Source organism: Phodopus roborovskii, unplaced genomic scaffold (genome assembly GCF_943737965.1).
Source record: "Phodopus roborovskii unplaced genomic scaffold, PHOROB, whole genome shotgun sequence".
Lineage (NCBI taxonomy): Eukaryota > Metazoa > Chordata > Mammalia > Rodentia > Cricetidae > Phodopus > Phodopus roborovskii.
The window spans coordinates 29,466,729-29,485,660 of NW_026126558.1; the positions used below are offsets into that span (position 1 = coordinate 29,466,729).

General features: G+C 36.9%; 1 protein-coding gene across 1 annotated transcript in view; it reads left to right on the plus strand.

The window, feature by feature from the left end:
• The window catches only part of Cdh8 (cadherin 8), a 360,861-nt gene that overhangs the window by 252,941 nt on the left and 88,988 nt on the right, over positions 1 to 18,932 (plus strand). The window contains 1 exon segment of the mRNA XM_051201426.1: positions 3,775 to 3,911. Within this exon segment, the coding sequence (XP_051057383.1) occupies positions 3,775 to 3,911 (137 nt within the window).

The following is an 18,932-nucleotide window of genomic DNA, read 5'->3' on the forward strand; positions in this document are numbered from 1 at the left end:
CTAGACATAGTATCCTTAGCTGGCATATGTGGACTCTTAGTACTTGTAGAGCATCTATCCAGGACCTTCTGGCCTTGAGAGTTTCTATGGGAAGTCAGGTGTAATTTTGATAGGTCTGACTTTATATGTTACCTTGCCCTTTTTCCTTCACTGCTCTTAATATTCTCTCTTTATTATGTATGTTAGGTGCTTTGATTATTATGTGTTAAAGGGTCTTTTTTCTTAGGTCAAGTCTATTTGGTGTTCAGTATGCTTCTTGTACTTTCATGGGCATGTCCTTCTTCAGATTGGGAAAGTGTTCTTTAATGATTTTGCCGAATATTTTTTCTGTACCTTTGAGCTGGGCTTCTTTACCTTCTTTTATGTCTATTATTCTTAGGTTTTACCTTTTCACAGTGTCCTATATTTCCTAGATGTTTTGTATTAAGGATTTGTTGTACTTCAGGTTTTCTTTGGTCATTGAATTTATTTTTTCTAGTTTATCTTCAGTGCCTGAGATTCTCTCTTCCATATCTTGTATTCTGTTGGTTATGCTTGCATCTGTAGTTCCTGATCATTTGCCCAGTTTTTCTATTTCCAGCATTCCTACATTTTGTGTTTTCTTTATTGTCTCTATTTCAGTTTCAAGTCATAAACTTCACCTGTTTAGTTCCCCCCCCCCAGCTTTCCTGACTTTCTTTAAGAGATTTGTTCATTTCTTCCAATTTTTTGTTTGTTTTGTCTTCCATTTCTTTAAGGGATTTTCTCACATTAAATTTAAGGGCCTCTATTATTTTTATGAAGATATTTCTTAAGTCCTTCTCTTCTGCTTCATCTTCTGTGTTTAGGTCTAGTTGGTGTAGAATCCCTAGGTTCTGGTGGTGTCATGCTTGTCTCTCTATTGTTAGGTGTTTTCTTGTAGTGCCGTCTTCCCATCGCGTCTCCTAGTGGGTGTCGGTGGGGTTTCTCTCTATATATTCTACTCCCCACGGGGGCTTTGGTGGGTCAGGAGCTCGATATTTGTGGCTCTGTGTGGTCCTAACTCTCTAGGAGGTCTCTCCTCAGGCAGGGGCCTGGTGATGGTGTCAAAGTTCAGGCAAGTAAAGACTCAGGTTTGTCCCACATGGGAAGAGTGACCTCAGGCACAGGCCTAGTGATGGGGGTCTAATATCAGGTAGGCAGGGACTCAGGGTGGTCGTGCATGGATAGGCAGGTCTAGTGTTCTCAGAGAAGATCCAGGAACTTCCCCAGAGGTGGTGGGATTGTTGGACCCACCCTCTGTCCCAGTGTTCAACCAGAGCAGTGGGGCAGTTGGCTAGGTAGGGCACAAAGTGTGGGGATGAAAGGCTTTGGGTGGGTGGAGGGGTTGTATATCAGAGCACCAGGAGTGTTGTTGCTGTGGACAGGACACAGGGGGCAGTGAGATTTGGGGCTCACCCATGAGTTTCCAGGGAAGAGTGTTGGGGGTTTCAACCTGAACTCTTCCCAGACTCACCTCAGGCAGAGGCCCAACAGAGGGATTCAAAGATCAGGCAGGCAGGGACTCAGGTTGCACCCACTTGGATAGGCGAGTCTCAGTCAGAGGCTCAGTGGTGGGGGTCAAAGATCGGGCAGGTGGGGACTCAGGGTGATCCTGTGGGGATAGGCCTATATAATAAAGTCTTATGACTACTCCTAATAAACTGGAACTTTAAAACTGAGATAGATATTTAGGTCTTTGTTAGAGTTCTGGAAGTTAAATAATAGCTATAGATTTCATAGATTCATGTGTTTACTCTTCAGTTAGAGATGTCATTCTCCACTACCCTTTGGCTGTACTAAGATTTCATTTTTGAGCAAGTTTAAGTGAGCCTATCTTTAGTACCTACAAAAAAAGAAAAAAGAAAAAAGAAAAACAAAAAACAACAACAACAAAAAAAAAGACTTCTGTATGACTTATTCTCACTTTTCAAATGAATTTCATATATATAGGTACTTCATAATTTTTCAACAACAAATTGAGCATAACTGAATCTACAAATTAATTGAGAAACAATAAAATACACTAAACCAGAGATATAATGATCTGTTAAATGTCTTATGCTTAATGAGCTTGCTCTGCCAACAAGAGTATCAGAGCTCAAATCCTTACCTATAGTTTCATTCTCTAGTGATGAAAAGCACGGCTCTCCACAGCAAAATGGCTGGAGAGACTACCTGTATTAGAAAATTGTGGGTATGTTTGAGAAATCATATCACAAAGAATAAAGTGGAGGAAGTGTGGATGAATATCCCCAAATAAACTTTGAACCACCATATCTGCTGTACATGCATGCAAATGTATCCACACATGACACATATGATTCCATAAAAGCAACACAGAGAGAGGGGGGAGGGAGAAGGAGAAAGACAAAGCAAAAAGCAATGCAGATATATTCTGAATAAGTTTCTTGTCTTCATCACACAATTTGAACAAGAAAATGAATAGAAAGCTTCTTGAAATACATTACACTGTCCCAACTAGTTTAGGAAAAAGGTTCTAGTCACTAACCACATAGCCATCAAATAAACATCGAGTATGGGACTACTGGGGCATCAGTGATTAGACTAATTGTCATTTACTGTGTCCTCCGAGGAACTTGTTGCATCAATGTTTGTTATACCATCAGTACAAAAATAAAATTACTAGATGCCTGAAAATTGTATTTAAGAAAACTATGGTACAGAAAGTAATAATTATTCCAGTAGGCATTTCTTAGCTCTTTATAGGAGTCAGAGTGTATACAGTATGTGGAACAGAACACATATCTGTCCAGATATTTTGCAAACTTTTAGGACCTCAGTGGTTCAATTAGCCATTATTTTACAGGAAATGGGCCATAGGTCATATCAGCAGTTACTTTGGACTCAAGGGTTTTATAATAAATACCTCCCCATGATCAATATTTTGTTGACACTGCTAATACCCATGTTGTGGAGTGAGAATCCTTTGTGAATTCTTCAATTATCCTATAGAGTTGAGATAGACTGTTTCCTATAGGATATGGCTAGTAGTTACTGTCTTAGTTTTATTTATAGCTGACATATTACTTAATGAAAAATTATAGTTTTAATTATTTCATTTTTATTAAGGAATTTATCAATAAAGATATCAATAGCATTAAGCAGCTTATATTAGTATACCAAAATATTTAATGGTAGGAGGTTAAATTATGATACCAAGATTTCTGCAAGGTTTTGAGTCTAATTTAAAATACTGTATAATAATAATAAAGATGAAAAATTGGATGTGTCACTTATCTACTATTTACCTGTTTAATCCTCTATTTAGTTCATGCATATAGTGAGAACATAATATTAACAACTCTACTTAACAGTAAATTGTGTGTCACACAATTTTATCTTTATTTTCTTGAACAGTAATGAATAGCATGTTGCCATCCACCTTGTATTAGACTGAGTTCCTTGTTTTATCCTGCATTATGTGACAATGCTTAATTATCATAAGTTGTCTAATAAATGTGATGGATTGTCCAATTATCTTCATCAACATCAGTTTTTGAATATGCTCCCTATTGAAACCAATGGTAGTTTATGACCTCCATGTTGCATATGTGTCTAATGGCTCCTTGGACAATAATTATTAAGTTTCATGTGCCTCATCCAGTCATTTTGTTTTACAAATGATGATGCCAAAGAGCTTTTAAACTCATTTGGATTCACATCTGTGAGTCTCCCAGGATTACTAAAGGTTTGTGGTAGAAGGTAAGCATCAAATAAATCTACAAGGAGATTACAGTTCTCTCTGTTCTGTAGGTTTTCCATTGACCGCCACACTGACTTGGAGAGACAGTTCAACATCAATGCTGATGATGGGAAGATAACACTGGCAACTCCATTGGACAGAGAATTAAGTGTCTGGCACAACATCACCATCATTGCCACTGAAATCAGTAAGTTTCTGGGTTTGTTTCTTCCATATGTGAATGTATTCATTTGGAACAATCATATGATAAATGGTCTGTTCTATCTAGATATTGTATTCTTGGGATTTGTTTCATTGTGTTATCTCAACACAAGACATTTACATTCTACCAAATTAACAAATGTAAATATGATTGTTAAAAATATTTGCTTGTTTATTATCCTGATCCAGGCTACATGTGTAAGCACACAGTTTTCAGTAGGGTGACACTACCAGTTCAGACCTAATTTTAGGGTTGTTGTTGTTTTGTTCAACCTCATTGTTTTGCTTATTTAAGAAAGGTCTTAATTTAAAACTATGGTTTTCATTAAAATTATCATTTATCTTTAAAAAATGTAAATAATGTCACAAGAAGGAAACTTTGTTCATTTCTGGATTTTTTGTGTTTTTTACTATTATAGAACCATTAAACTTTTTAATAAAAATTCAATATGATTTTTTTCTGCTTTTGTAAAATCTGCTTTTGTTTTATAGGAAATCAGTTTGTATTTGATTTAATTTATACTAAATTAAGCTACATAGTTCAAACTCATGATACAGTCTTTGAAATCTTGCATTTTATTCCACTATTTTTCCTTTTAAAAATATGAATGGGATGATTAAAGTCCCCAGCAACCACAAAGAAAGCCATATATGTCAGTGTGTGCCAGCAACTTCAGGGTTGTGAGTAAATAAAGACAGATCATGAGAGTGTGATGGCAAATCAGTCTAGCTGATCTCACCTCAAAACATAAGATACACATATACCTGAAAAAGACATCCCAAAACCATGCTTTGCCTGTCACATCACTGGTGTCTACATTGGCAAGTGCACAATGTGTTCCCCAGTACAAAAGTACACACACACACACACACACACACACACACACACTCACACACACATACATTAACTCACACACTCGTGCACACACAATATAAAAAAGTTCTTTTCATTTTATTTACAATAAAAATACACATTGTAGAGCATTTAAATATGTTTCCATAAGAGACACAATAAAGCCTTCAAAACTTCACAGATTCAAATGAGATGATACTAAATCCTATAGTGAAGACAATGTGAAAATGAAAACAAAGTTAATACCTTTGGTTTTAATCCATAGCAAAAAAAAAAAAAAAGTTAAATGAGAAACATTACTAATGCATCATGGGCACTTATGAATACTACAGAGAGGGTGTAGAGAAAAAAATTAGATCTATTCTAAAACCTACTCTTTGTTCTCTGGTAGCAACTGTGAAAATAGGGAAGCATCTCTGAGGCATGGGGATGGACAGATAGATGCTCAGGTGTAAATAATGATGCATTTATGAGCTGTGATGAAGATGTACTGGTTAGAGACTTAAAAAAAAAAACAGTTGCAGCTGTATTGTGTAAAAAAAAAACCTGCTATGCTAGAACTGAGGAGATGCAGAGAAAGAGACCTGGATTCTACTTAAACACTGTATACATAATGAGACACTGTACAAATAGGAAATGCACACAGGAGAATCTTAATACAGAAGAACAGCATCTGTGGGAATTAAAAACATATTTAAATGCAAAGAATTCTGGTTCTGGGTGGACACAGGCCTTGGAAACTGCCTTCCTTGGTTTCATATACTACTTTCTCTCAAGGACTTAGTATGAATGTAATTTCTTTCCTGTAACATTAAGGGAACGATAAAACAAAACACATCTTTTTCTGGTCTGGGTTTTTTAGAAGTTCTTATACCATTCAGAAGTGTACAGATATGAAATGCTTATAATTTATAGTGATAAAGTCACCATGATCACCTTCAGCCTTTAATAGAGAAGAAAAAGTATATCTTGCATTAGCTTAAGACCATGTAAAGCTTGAAAGAATAAAATGTCTTTTATAAAGGATGTAAGCAATAGTTACTTTTAAAAATATTTTTCTTGAATAGAATACAATCTACTCAAGTTAACCTTAACCTCTGCTCCATTTTTAATAAGAAAGATGCCTCTGCTTTAATATTCATCAAGGTTGTCTCAATTATAAGCAATCATGTACTCTGTTCTAAGGAACAAAAGTAAATGAATTCACCAAACAGTTGTTTAAGCAACATTTCAGGACAATCTAGAAACAAAAGATTCGATTTAAGGGATCTCAAAATGAGAAAGACAAAAGAAATCAGGTGTTCTGGGGCAAGGAGCTATTAACTTCAAGAAGACAAGACTACCAAATACCTATCAGGGAGGATGAACACCAGCTTCTTCATTAATCACTGCATCTTTCATTTTCAGCACCCATGTATTCAGTGTAGATACTGCAGTGAGTAAAACAACCCAAGACCCTGCTTTTCTTAGAGATTCCCCTCCCTTGTCCCAGGAAGCACCTCTCTGTGAGAGAGAGCATTGTGGTGGGATGATATATCCATAGAGAGAGATAGAGAGATAAGGGAAACTATGATTGGCTGAAATTCAGTCTGTTCCATGTTAGTAGGGAGGGAAAAAATGCCAACAGGGAACATATCTTGATTAATTTAAGATGATAATAAAATGGAAAAATCGCCCTCTCTGTAATAGTGAAAGAGATGGTTAGGATTATAATTATTATTATTGTATATATGAGAAAAATCAAACATTAAACAAGATTAAATAAGAGATTTTAGACATACTATCATACTAAGCATTCACAATTCTCTGCCAAAAGTTCAAATGAGTCTCTTCCTCTCTCTCTCCCCTCTCTCTCTGTCTCTTTCACTCCTCTCTCTCTCTCTCCTCTTTCTCTCTCTCTCTCAGTCTCTGTGTTTGTGTGTGTGTGGTGTTTACATATGTGCATATCCATTTTGGCTAGAGAAGAATAAATCTCAAACCTCATATGTTCAATTAAACTCTCCATTTTTGAAAGCATGAAGTAGATATGATAGGATAAACAGAACTTATAAAAGATGAAATAACTGAAAATAGTTTAGATAGTTGTTTTGATTCAGTTTGAATAAAGAGTGTCTAATGCAGTAATACCTTTAAAAAACATAGACAATATCTTAGTTAAAATATTTTAAAAATTACTTCTTGTATTAGTTTTTTTTAATATTTATTTTATAAAACCAAGTCCATTTAAATGAAAACAAACATTTATAGACAATATTTGGAAATTTGGGCATCCTTCTTTTAAATCTACTTCCTGCTGGTAAGGGCCTCTGTCATGGGTGATTCTACGAAGATGCAGAAATCCTGGCTGTAGACTGTAAAGCTGCTTTCTCCAGCTGTTTTCAATGTACAATCACCTGGTATTCTGTTTCAGGCTGTCTGGCTTCATCAAACCACATTAGTCTGGAAGGAATCTACAGCTTTTCATTTTCTTTGAAACAAAAATAGAAATCCTTTTCCCCAGTAACTTGTCCTTGAACTTAAAATTTGGAGTCAAAGCATATTTTTTATTTAATTTAATATTTTATATGTGGATCCCCAATTCCCTCTCCCTCCCTCCCTCCTTCTCTCCTTCCTTCCCTTTTATCCTCTCTGCACTCTCACATGCACTCTAACCACCCTCCCCTCCCATTGCCCCGCCCCAATTCCATATGTAGGAGAATGCCATCCAGTTGGGGTCATGTAGATCTGACAGGTCATGTGAAGTAGGGACTAGGGCTTCTCTCCTGTCTCTAGGTTAAGGCAGTTATCCCTCCATGGGGGATGTGTTCCCAAGGTCTTTTTGTGCACCAGGGATACATCCTTGTTCCATTGTCTGTGGACCCTTAGACTGCTCAGTCCTTCTGGCTGAGACCCACATTCATGGGGGCCTGAGTCAGTCCCTTGCTGGCTTCCAAGCTATCAGTCTGGTGGCCCGTAAGCTCCTCCTTGTTCATGTAAGCTGTATCTATGTGTTTCTGCAGCCTGGTCTTGTCCTGTCCATCTGCATCTTGGTTCTACTTCGACCACACTGAGATTCTTTATATAGTTATTTTTATCATCTCTATGGATGACAACAAATCAGCTCCAGTGCATCTGGGTTCTACTTTGACTCAGGGTTTAGGTATGGGTGTTTGCTCCTGTTTCCAACAGACATTAGTTGAGGGCTCCATTGATAAATTAGTTGTTGATCTCACTCTCCGGGTAGGTCATTTATGGTAGCCTTTCCACAGAAGCTCAAATTGTTAGTTGGCAACAGTCTTGTAGTTCTCTAGATCTTTCTATGTGTTCAATTTTATCTTCAAACCAATATTGGCTCCCTCTTTTATGTTCTCTCTCTCTCTCTCTCTCTCTCTCTCTCTCTCTCTGTCTGTCTCTCTCCCTCTCTCTCTCTCTCTCTCCTGTCTTCTATTCCTACCTGGGTTCATTCTTCCTGGTCACATGTGTTTTCCTTTCCTCCTCCTTGTTTTCTCCTACTTCTCTCTCCATTTGCTGCCCCCCCCTTTCAATAAGCTCTGGGGGACTTGTCCCTTCCCGGTTATGTGAGGAACTTTATATGAATCTCTTAGAACACATCTTGTATCCTAGTTCCTCTGGTGGTGTGAATTATAGGCTGGTGATCCTTTGCACTAAGTCAAAATCAATATATCAGTGAGTACATACTGTGATCCTCTTTTTGTGTCTGATTTACCTCATTCAGGATGGTTTCTTCAAGAGCCATCCACTTGCCTGCGAATTTCAAGATACCATTATTTTTTTTCTGTAGAGTAGTATTTCATTGTGTAGATGTGCCACATCTTCATTAACCATTCTTCAATTAAGGGGCATCAAGGTTGCTTCCACGTTCTTCCTATTACAAATAGTGCTGCTATGAACATAGTTGAACAGATGTGAATCCTTAGGTATATGCCTAAGAGAGGGATTGCCGGGTCCTGTGGTAAACTAATTCCCATTTTCCTGAGGAACCACCATAATGATCTCCAAAATGGCTGTATGAGTTTGCACTCCCACCAGCAGTGGAGGAGTGTTCCCCTTTCTCCACATCCTCTCCAGCATGAGTCATCATTGGTGTTTCTAATTTTAGCCATTCTGGCAGGAGTAAGATGGTATCTCAAAGTTGTTTTTATTTGCATTTCCCTGATAGCTAAGGATGTGGAGCACATTCTTAAGTGTCTTTCAGCCTTTTTGATTTCCTCTATTGAGAATTCTTTCTTCAGTTCTGTACCCCATTTTTTAATAGGGTTATTTGGTGTTTTGTTGACTAGTTTCTTGAGTTCTTTGTATATTTTGGAGATCAGCCCTTTGTCAGATATAGTATTGGTGAAAATCTTTTCCCAGTCTGTGGACTGTTGTTTGGTCTTGTCCACTGTGTCCTTTGCCTTACAGAAACTTCTAAGTTTGAAAAGGTCCCATTTATTAATTGTTTCTCTCAGTGTCTGTGCCCCTGGAGTTATGTTCAGGGAGCTGTCTTCTATACCAATTTGTTCAAGGGTACCTCCTACTTTTTCTTCTAAGAGGTTCAGTGTGGCTGGATTGATGTTGAGGTCTTTGATCCATTTGGACTTGAGTTTTGTTCATGGCGACAGACATGGGTCTATCTGCAGTCTTGTACACACCCTCATCCAATTGTGCCAGCACCATTTGTTGAAGATGCTGTCCTCGCCCCATTGTATAATTTTAGATGTTTTGTAGAAAATCAGGTGTTCATAGGTGTGTGGGTTAATATCAGGATTTTCAATTCGATTCCATTGGTCTACCTGTCTATTTTTATGCCAATACCAGGCTGTTTTCAGAACTATAGCTCTGTAGTAGAGCTTAAAGTCAGGAATGGTGATGCCTCCTGAAGTTCTTTTATTGTATAGGGTTGTTTTGGCTATCCTGGGTCTTTTGTTTTCCATATAAAGTTGATTATTATCCTTTCAAGGTCAATGAAGAATTGTGGTGGGATTTTAATGGGGATTGCATTGAATCTGTAGATTACGTTTGGCAAGATTGCCATTTTTACTATGTTTATCCTACCTATCCAAGAGCATGGGAGATCTTTCCATTTTCTGGTATCTTCTTTAATTTCTTTCTTTAGAGCCACAAAGTTCTTGTTATATATGTCTTTTACTTGTTTGGTAAGCTTTACTGCAAGATACTTTGTGTCGCTTGTGGCTATTGTAAAGGGTGATATTTCTCTGATTTCTTTCTCTGTCTCTTTTTCATCTGAAAAAAGTAGGGCTACTGATTTTTTTGAGTTTATCTTGTATCCTGCTAGGTTTGCTGAAGGAGTTTATCAGCTGTAGGAGTTCCCTGGTCGAGTTTATTGGGTCACTTATGTAAACTATCATATCATCTGCAAATAGAGACAGTTTGACTTCTTCCTTTCCAATTTGGATCCCCTTGATCTCCTTTTGTTGTCTTATAGCATTAACTAGAACTTCTAGTAAGATATTGAAGAGATATGGAGAGAGAAGGCAGCCTTGTATTGTTCCTGATTTTAGAGGAATTGGCTTAAGTTTCTCTCCATTCAGTTGGATGTTGGCAGTTAGTTTGCTGTATATTGCTCTTATTATGTTTAGGTATGTTCCTGTTATCCCTGACCTCTCCAAGACCTTTATCATGAAAGGGTGTTGCATTTTGTCGAAGGCTTTTTCAGCATATGGTTTTTCTTTTTCAGTTTGTTTATAATGGCAAACCGAATTCAAGAGTACATCATAGTAATCATCCACCATGACCAAGTAGGCTTCATCTCTAGAATGCAGGGATGGTTTAACATACGAAAATCTATCTACTTGTTGTATTTGTATAACACGAATATGAAAGCAATCCACAACAGATCCCCATAGGAGAAGATTCTAATAATGATAGGGCAATAATTTAAAATTCCTGTCTGGATGCCATCTCATCAAAAAAAAAAAAAAGATTTAAACAAATGAAATTAACATAAAGAAATAGATTTTAGGCAAGTCCATCTGTTTTCTGTTTTGTGAATGCAGATGTCATCCTTTATCCTCTAGTGTAAGATTAACTTAAAATGAGGCCGACATAGATCTCTATGTGCATTACTAAAGTATTTTAGTGATTTTAGATGGTGTCTGCCATCCTGATCAATTGGCACATCTCATGAGATCCATGTGGCTGCAGTTAGATGCCCATGTTTCAACAAGAGATAGGCAGGAGAATTAGGTCTCTACTTGCAACAAGTCCATCTCCAGAAACCATGCTACATGGCTGTTGTTTATCAGAATAGTAAGTACCCATTTGAGTTAAAAGTTAAGATTGTTGAATAGTATTAAAATGGGATGAAATTATACATCCTTATAATGAATTTGATCTTTAAATCACTCTTTGAAAGTAATACTGCTATAGGTATTTCCCAATCAGTCACATTCAGATACAGCTTAAGTGATTTGTTAAGTATTTCCTATATACCAAAAGTTGGGGTATAAAAGAAAGTACAAATTTTTCAATTGTATCTTCTTTCCTTCTCATATACTGCTCAATTTAATTCTTGTCATTAATGCCTATTGCATTAAGTGAATTAAGAAATCTGTTTGTCTCCAGGGTAGAGAAAGCATCAGGATATTAGTTAGTAGACACACACAAATATTAGAATTATAATATGATACTTAAATATATATTCATATAACAGTACATTAAGGGCAAGCATATCCTTGAACATACTCAGTTAAGATCAATTCAAGAAGATGACAGTAGACACATATAAGTCCTGCTGAAGTCAGGATCATATAACACATATTCAAATGGTTAAACTAAATGGTTGGTAGAATGACTATTGGGATTTTCTAGCTTGTCACCATAAAGACAGCAGACAGGAATGCCTCTGGGCATACTCAACTTTATTCAAAATGTTTTCTCAGAAAGAAAAAAAAGGAAAGGATGCTTAAAGGCATTTAATATATGCAATTACACCTATAGTTCAAAATAATAATACATTTCATAAACAGCTAGCCCCGCTTCAGAAAATGCAAGTGTTTTCATACTAAGGGGCCTGATTTGCCCAGCAGTTAACATTTGTAAGAAAGAACAATTGCATATTGTCAAAGCAGGCTGTCTTGTCCTATAATTTATTTTAAAAAAGAAAAAAAAAATCGAGGTAGGCTTTGAGACTTTTCAAACTAGAATTTTATCTCCAGAGAGATTGGAGAAGAGATTAGAGGACACAATCTGGTGTACTTTTAGGCGACTAGGTTTGCAATGAATACAATCAATCCTATTAACTTAGATAATTGTTTATAACAAATGAATAGGGAACTGGAATGATAACTCACAGTTAAGAGCACTTACTGCTCTTGTGAAGGACCTGGAAGTGGTCCATCAGCCATATAGCAACTCTAGAATTCTATCTAGAATCCCCATTCTAAGAAATGGAATGTCATCTGCTGATCTCCCCCAGTACCAGGAACCCACATAATAACACACTGTAAGAGAAGAACTTATTTTTAAATTAAAATCAAAGTAAAATAAGCCAAAATAGCCAGATTATTGAAGCACACTGTCTCTTATCACTCAGGTGACATGGACGAATGCTGGCAATCTTTGTGAGTTCGAGGCCAGGCTGGTCTATACAGCAAGTCTACAGAACAAGTTCCAGGACAGCCAAGATAACATGGTGAAGCCAAGTCTCAAAAAAACTTAATGCATAAATGAAAATAAATAAATAAAATAATAAATAAAAGAGAAGTGGTAAATTGAAAGTAATATATATATATATATTAAAATTATCAATATCTCAATAAAGTTCCCAAACTAATAAAAGACACTCATATATATATAAAATAAAAACAAGTAATTGCTTAAAAAAATGAAAACAAAACAAAAGATAGTCCATCATTCCAAGACTGACCTTTACTAAATCAGTTCCCAAGAGACAAGAGATTCCAGCACCCATTTTTCGGTGTTACATTCTTCACCTAACCTCCAAAGTTAGGTGGCCATTTGAACTCATAAGCATTGAAGACAGGATCAGTGAAAGACAGGTGTTTCATGTCCATTCATTTGTGGTTTTTCTTTGCCCATCGTGTGGGGTTTTACTATGTACTATGCTGAGAGATGAGCCAGACCTTAGACATGAAGAATATGAGTTATTGGTACAACTAAAAGAGATATGGGACATTTGAGGACTTTGAAGAAACTGAACTGCTTAGAGTAGCCTGTGCAGAAAATTTCAAGAGACTGAACTCCACTTTTAGCACAAAACTTGATGGTGTGGGGTTGAAATTGACCAGACCTTCTGTCTACTTGGTAAGTCACAATTGTTATTTACAGACAGCATGCACATTACTTGCTGGGTACCTACAAGTATTTAAAGCAAGAAGCATATAATTGCCCATTAAATTAATCTCTTTGACTTAATGATAATGCAATGCTCAGGCCCACTAAAGTGAACTGCACACAATATTGCAAATGAAGCTTTTCACTAATGATGGCTGAATCTCCCAGGGAAAACACTGGTTGGAGAGCATTTAAGGAATGTTTCTTCTTATCTTAAGTTCCAGTTGCTAGAATAATTTCTTCGTCCAGCCTAAGTTTCTAAATAGTATGTATTGTTTTGAACTACTCATGGAAAAGAATCTGGGGTTCTGTAGACGAGTGGACTTAAAGCCTTGGCTATGATTTGACCTCCAAACACTAGGCAGATTATTTCTTTGCTTTTACTCTCAGTTTTCTCATCTGGGAAATGGAAGTAATAAAATCTCTTTCAATTTTGGATGTAGACAAAATTGAAGTTATAAATTCTTCATTCTATTTATGGTGTTTATTAATTTCTGATTTAAGATTATTTACTGATTTAAGATTATGTTATCCATTCTTCATTTCATTTCCTTTCTCACAACAAAAGAAAACTGTAACAAAAACTTCGTGATTGATCAAAGCCTGCTTTTTACCTATAGGTGCAGATCTTTCAATGTGGTACATTTCTTCACCCACCTCCCTTCTATCCTTGGTTCAAGCAAGGTAGATTAACCACTAATTAAAGTGTGGCTCTCAAACTGAAACAGACACATGCTTATGTAGTTACATGATACAAGAAGACTTCAGATTTAACAGCAAGAAAATGTTCAACATACTTCAGTGTGTATATTTAACTATCAGAGCCAGGACTAGCACCTCACTAGGATCAGCCTCATTGTTGTCTTTAGTGTAGAAGAAGATAGCATGCATCTATCTGTACCACTTTCACAGAAAGGTAGAGGCACTAAGAGCTAAAATAGACAGTGATATTAGAATGCTGGCAGGGAAAAAAGGTATAGATGTCTCAGAGGCTCACTAAAATTGTATTTCTATGCCAAAAATAATAATTTGAGAATATAGTTGCATGCCAAATGCTTTTTAACATCTAGAAACTCTGATAGACATAAAAGTAAAGGTGGCAATCAACATTCTCATCAAAGGGTAGAATGAAACTGTTGTGGTTGGGATATAAATGGCCAATAGGATTGTGTAAATGAATACCTATTTCTTAGTTGGTATACTATGGGGAAGGATTAGGAGTTGTGTTCTTCTTAGGGGACAAGTCTTGCTGGAGGTTCGCTTTGAGCTTTCAAAAGCATATACTAAGCTTGGGGTCTACCTCTTCCTTCTGCCTGAGAATCAGGAGGTAGCTCTCAGCTACTTCTCCAGCAAAATGCCTGCCTGTACCAACATGTGCCCTATCATGGGACTAATGGACTAACCCTTTGAAAGTATAAGATAGCCCCTAATTAAATTCACTCTTTTATAAGATTGAGTTGGCCATGGTTTCTTTTAACAGCCATAGAACTGATTAAGACAGGAAAGAAGTAAAAAATTAAAATAAGATAATGAAATTGATGACTACAATTATATGCCATCCTAGAGCCTTCATCCAGTAGCTGATGAAAACAGAAACAGTCACCCACAACTAATCACTGAGCCAACCACTGGCATCCAGTTGCAGAGAAGGAGAAGTGATGAGCAAAGGGCTCAAGCACAGGCTACAGAAACCCACAGAGGCAGCTGACCTAAACAAGGGAGAGCTAATGGACCCCAGACTGATAGTTGGGAAACCAGCATAGGAGTGAACCAGACCCCCTGAACGTGGGTCTCAGTTAGAATCTAAGGGACCTCTGACATTGGCATCAGGATGTATCCCTGGTACACAAAAGGACTTCTGAAGCACATTTCCCATGGAGGGATACTCCTTTAGCCTAGAGAAAAGAAGGAGGACCTAAGCCCTACCCCAAATGACTTGACAGATTTTGATGATCCATTCTGGAAGGCCTCGCACTCCCTGGGGAGTGGATAGGGAATGTGACAGGGAGGGAGGAGGTTCAGGAGGATGAGAGGGTGTGGGAACTGGGATAGACATGTGAAAGAAGAAAAATATAAAATAAAAATATAATTTAAAGTATTTGTTTGGGGGAATGGAAGTAGTACCCAAAATATTTCCCCATGGGGAAAAATTGAATTCAGTATTATTCTAAGATAAAGGGAAAGACTAATGCGGGCTCAGGATGAATGCAACAGTGTGCATACCTAATACCAGTTTTATTTTTATCTCTTTGATTCTCTTGCCTCCTTTCATGGTGCCCATTTCATTTTATTTTTCATGTTGACCTGGGAATTTATCTTGGATTGCTTTATCATCCTGTAACCATTCCAACAAGTTTATTCTCACAGTTTCTTCATCCCTTTTTATTCATTCCCTGTCTTTCCCATTGTTTACTCTAAACTGGCAGGATTATTGAGAATGATATTGTAGATTTGAAATATGTACTCTATGGTGAGACAATATACTTTAAAGCATCCCAGCAATGTAGAAAAAGAGGCTAGAAAAAAAAAGCTCTTATCCCTCCTGGTCATTTTAGGAACCACTCCACTAATGGCATCTACTGTGTTTTACTTCAGAAAATCATAGAAAGTAGGTAAGCAGAAATTGTGAGTGTCAGAATTTCAAGTAAATATGGGTCACTCATGGCATACAGCTATCCCTAAGATTGGAGTATCAAACCCATGATGTTCAAATGATGATATGTATCTGAATACTGGGTCATTTAATCCTCAGGTAATGGTTTTCCTATAAAATGGAGAAATATATGAACCAGGAGAGAAAGTATAGTTACAAATACAATAGTCAAAGGAGACTTTCAGGGGTAAGGAGAGAAGATTTCTAAATCTACTTAGCTTGTTTGTTGTCATTAATTTTCATCCCCTTGAATTTGTATTTTGGAGAAGTGAGTTATAGAATCTTAGAGAATCTTCTCAGCTAGATCAGGTAGCTGCATGTTTTCTGTGCACTTTAAGTGTCTCTCTCATTCAAATAACTAGTCAAGTATGTGCCCTTACATTCTTGAGGTTTTTAAAGTGTGTCTTTGAGACAAAAAAAAAAATAGTTATATGCCCCACTCTCATGCAACTTCATGCTATTGTTGTTTTTTAACTAAGTATTTTATTCCATATGCCCAAAAATGCTTTAATTACAAATATTAACTATTATTAGGAGTCAATAAAGTAATTAAGATATTCAAATCACTTGGGAGTACCCTTATGGATTCTGACTCTGGACAGACACTATTAATTTATTGATGGAAAGGGGTTGTTTTAATAAATACCACTCAGTTATTAGTTATAAATTTCAGGCAGAAAAGCACATGTGTATTATTGATATCTTATTTTCTAAGTCTTTTTTTTCCTAAGTGGCTGAACCCAATATGAAGGTCCAGTGTGAGGGTGCACCCATTATATGAAAACTGTGGAACATTGACTGTATGTGTAATGACTTCTCATAGAATATCAACCAATATTAGGAGGCAGAGGCAACAAGAAAGATATTAGTGGAGAAGAGTCATGGGTCTCCTGCCTTCTTCCACAAAGAGCCAGGCTTTCCAATCTAGTAAACTTTATTTCTCATCCTGGCAAGAGCCCGAGGCAAGCCTGGAACAATGCCATCCCATAATTCATTACCCAACAAGTGTGTTTATCATTTAATCTGATCTGTATTGAACAAGTGGCAGCAGGTTACAGAACAGCAAAGCCACAAGAATGAAAGTGCGGCATGTTTTCTGATTACAGGAATCCTTAATCCAAAGCTTTGGAACTGAGGCTAAAAATAAATCTCCCCCTCCCATTCCCCTCCCCACCCACCCGATCTCTGCTTTCCTCCGAATGTCCCAAGCTACCTGCATTTTTATACTAAGCCAAATGGCCGGTAGAATGGTGCTAGACATTAAAGTATAACAGCTTGAGGTGGTGTTTGCCAGGTAATCTGTAGCCACATTTACATGGATTATATTAAGGACCCAGAAATATCTGTAGAACAACTACCTTCAAATGTAACCAAAGCTGAAAGACTATTCTATTACTCACAGAAAATGTCACACTTACTCAGCTAATAACTGCTACTTGTATGAGCCCAGCAGCACTCATCAGCTAAGAAAAGGGAAACTACCATCTTTGAATTGCAACAATTTTGGAAAAGAAGGTGCATCAAAATTTTGGTAAATGTATTAATGATTTTATACTTTTAGCTATTAAAACCTTTCAAGCAGTCAAAATTCTGTTAATGTTGCCAAAACTCAGTAGTTCTCCTTACACACATGTATAAAATTTCTCTAATAAACAAATATTGGAGCAAACAGCATTCCTTTCATTAGAGTAGTCTATGTGCCTTGACTGTGTGTTCAAGTTAAACACTTCATAGTAAGAATGTGGGACTAAGACCAGAATATTTAGTGAGGATGAAGAAATCAGAAGGGCATAGATATAACTGAATAATAAATTTGAAAGACATTCTGGACACTTATGGTTATAAGGCAGGAAGGAAAACAGGGTAAGAGTCTGAACATACATGCTGGAGCAGGATATGACATGGCTACGTCACAACATAGAGAAGGGAGATAGGCAACTATACCTAGGAGTCAATATTTAGAATCATTCAGCAAGGCTGATTAAAAGAGATTACAGAAGAGTCAGGCTTTGGTGGCACACACCTTTAATCTCAGCATTTGGGAGACAGAGGCAGATGAATCTCTGTGAGTTTGAGCCCAGCCTGGTCTACAGAGCTAGTTCCAGGACAGGCTCCAAAACAATACAGAGAAACTCTGTCTCGGGAAAGAAAAAAAAATTATTTCAGAGAAGCTCCCTCTTTGGATCTATGTATTAATGCTGCTGGTCTTACTGTGAAGAATGATGCTATAATCCCAGTAATCTTAGTTGAAAATAAAATAAAGCTGAATTAGAGGTGAAATATGAATACACAGAAATTTGCCTCTGTTAAAGAGTAAGAACTGAAGAGAAGTGGGTGTTTCTGGAGCCTGTAAGTCCTATTGACACAGGGAAGTAAGTGGCATGCTTGTTCTAAGCTGCATGGTGCCCTAATCTTTTCTATGCTTGCTAATGTGATTAACTCTCACACAGCTGTGAGTCTCCATCATTCATTCTTCCTCCAGATAAGGCAACGACCTTGTACATGCTTACCAGATTGATCAAGAGGTTTGGATTTGATCTCAAGTCTATCTTAGTCTCAATTCTAATTTCTGAATTGTTAGATACCTGCTCATGAAGATTAATAAAGCATACATAGTTCACACAGATAAAATTTAGAGAGGGCCTCTGTATAACATGTTTCCATCTTCTCACACCCTTATTTCTCCAAATCTTCATGAGCAATGCCAGGTGTTCATGAAAAAGTTCTCCCATTATTTCCAAATTTTAGGATTCATAACTTTTTCAAGAAATTAATGAGAGATCATGGAACAAAATGGGGGGAATTATTGGTTCCCTTCTCACTGAAGGAACTGAATGGATTTGGATGAGGTAGAAGTGATCCAAATGAACATGAGAAATTTAATATTAACACCTGTGAAATCTCCTCCATAGGAATTTTCACTTTTAGGAAACTCTGGTTCCTTAATTCTCAAATGATTTAACTCTGAATGGAGGGCTAATATTGAGGTCTAAATGTTTTTGCTTCTCACTCAGATAAGCTAGGAATGAATCTGCAGTTGGCACCAAATGCCAACTGTATTAATTTAACTGTGAATGCATGATAATGGGCTAGAAGAGGTAGAGAAGGAATATAAAACTGGATAGAAGATATGAAAGAATAAGGCTTGGGCACTGTAATCAAAGAAATATGAATTCCAAGTGAGCTTGTGCTAGCAATTTCTTAGC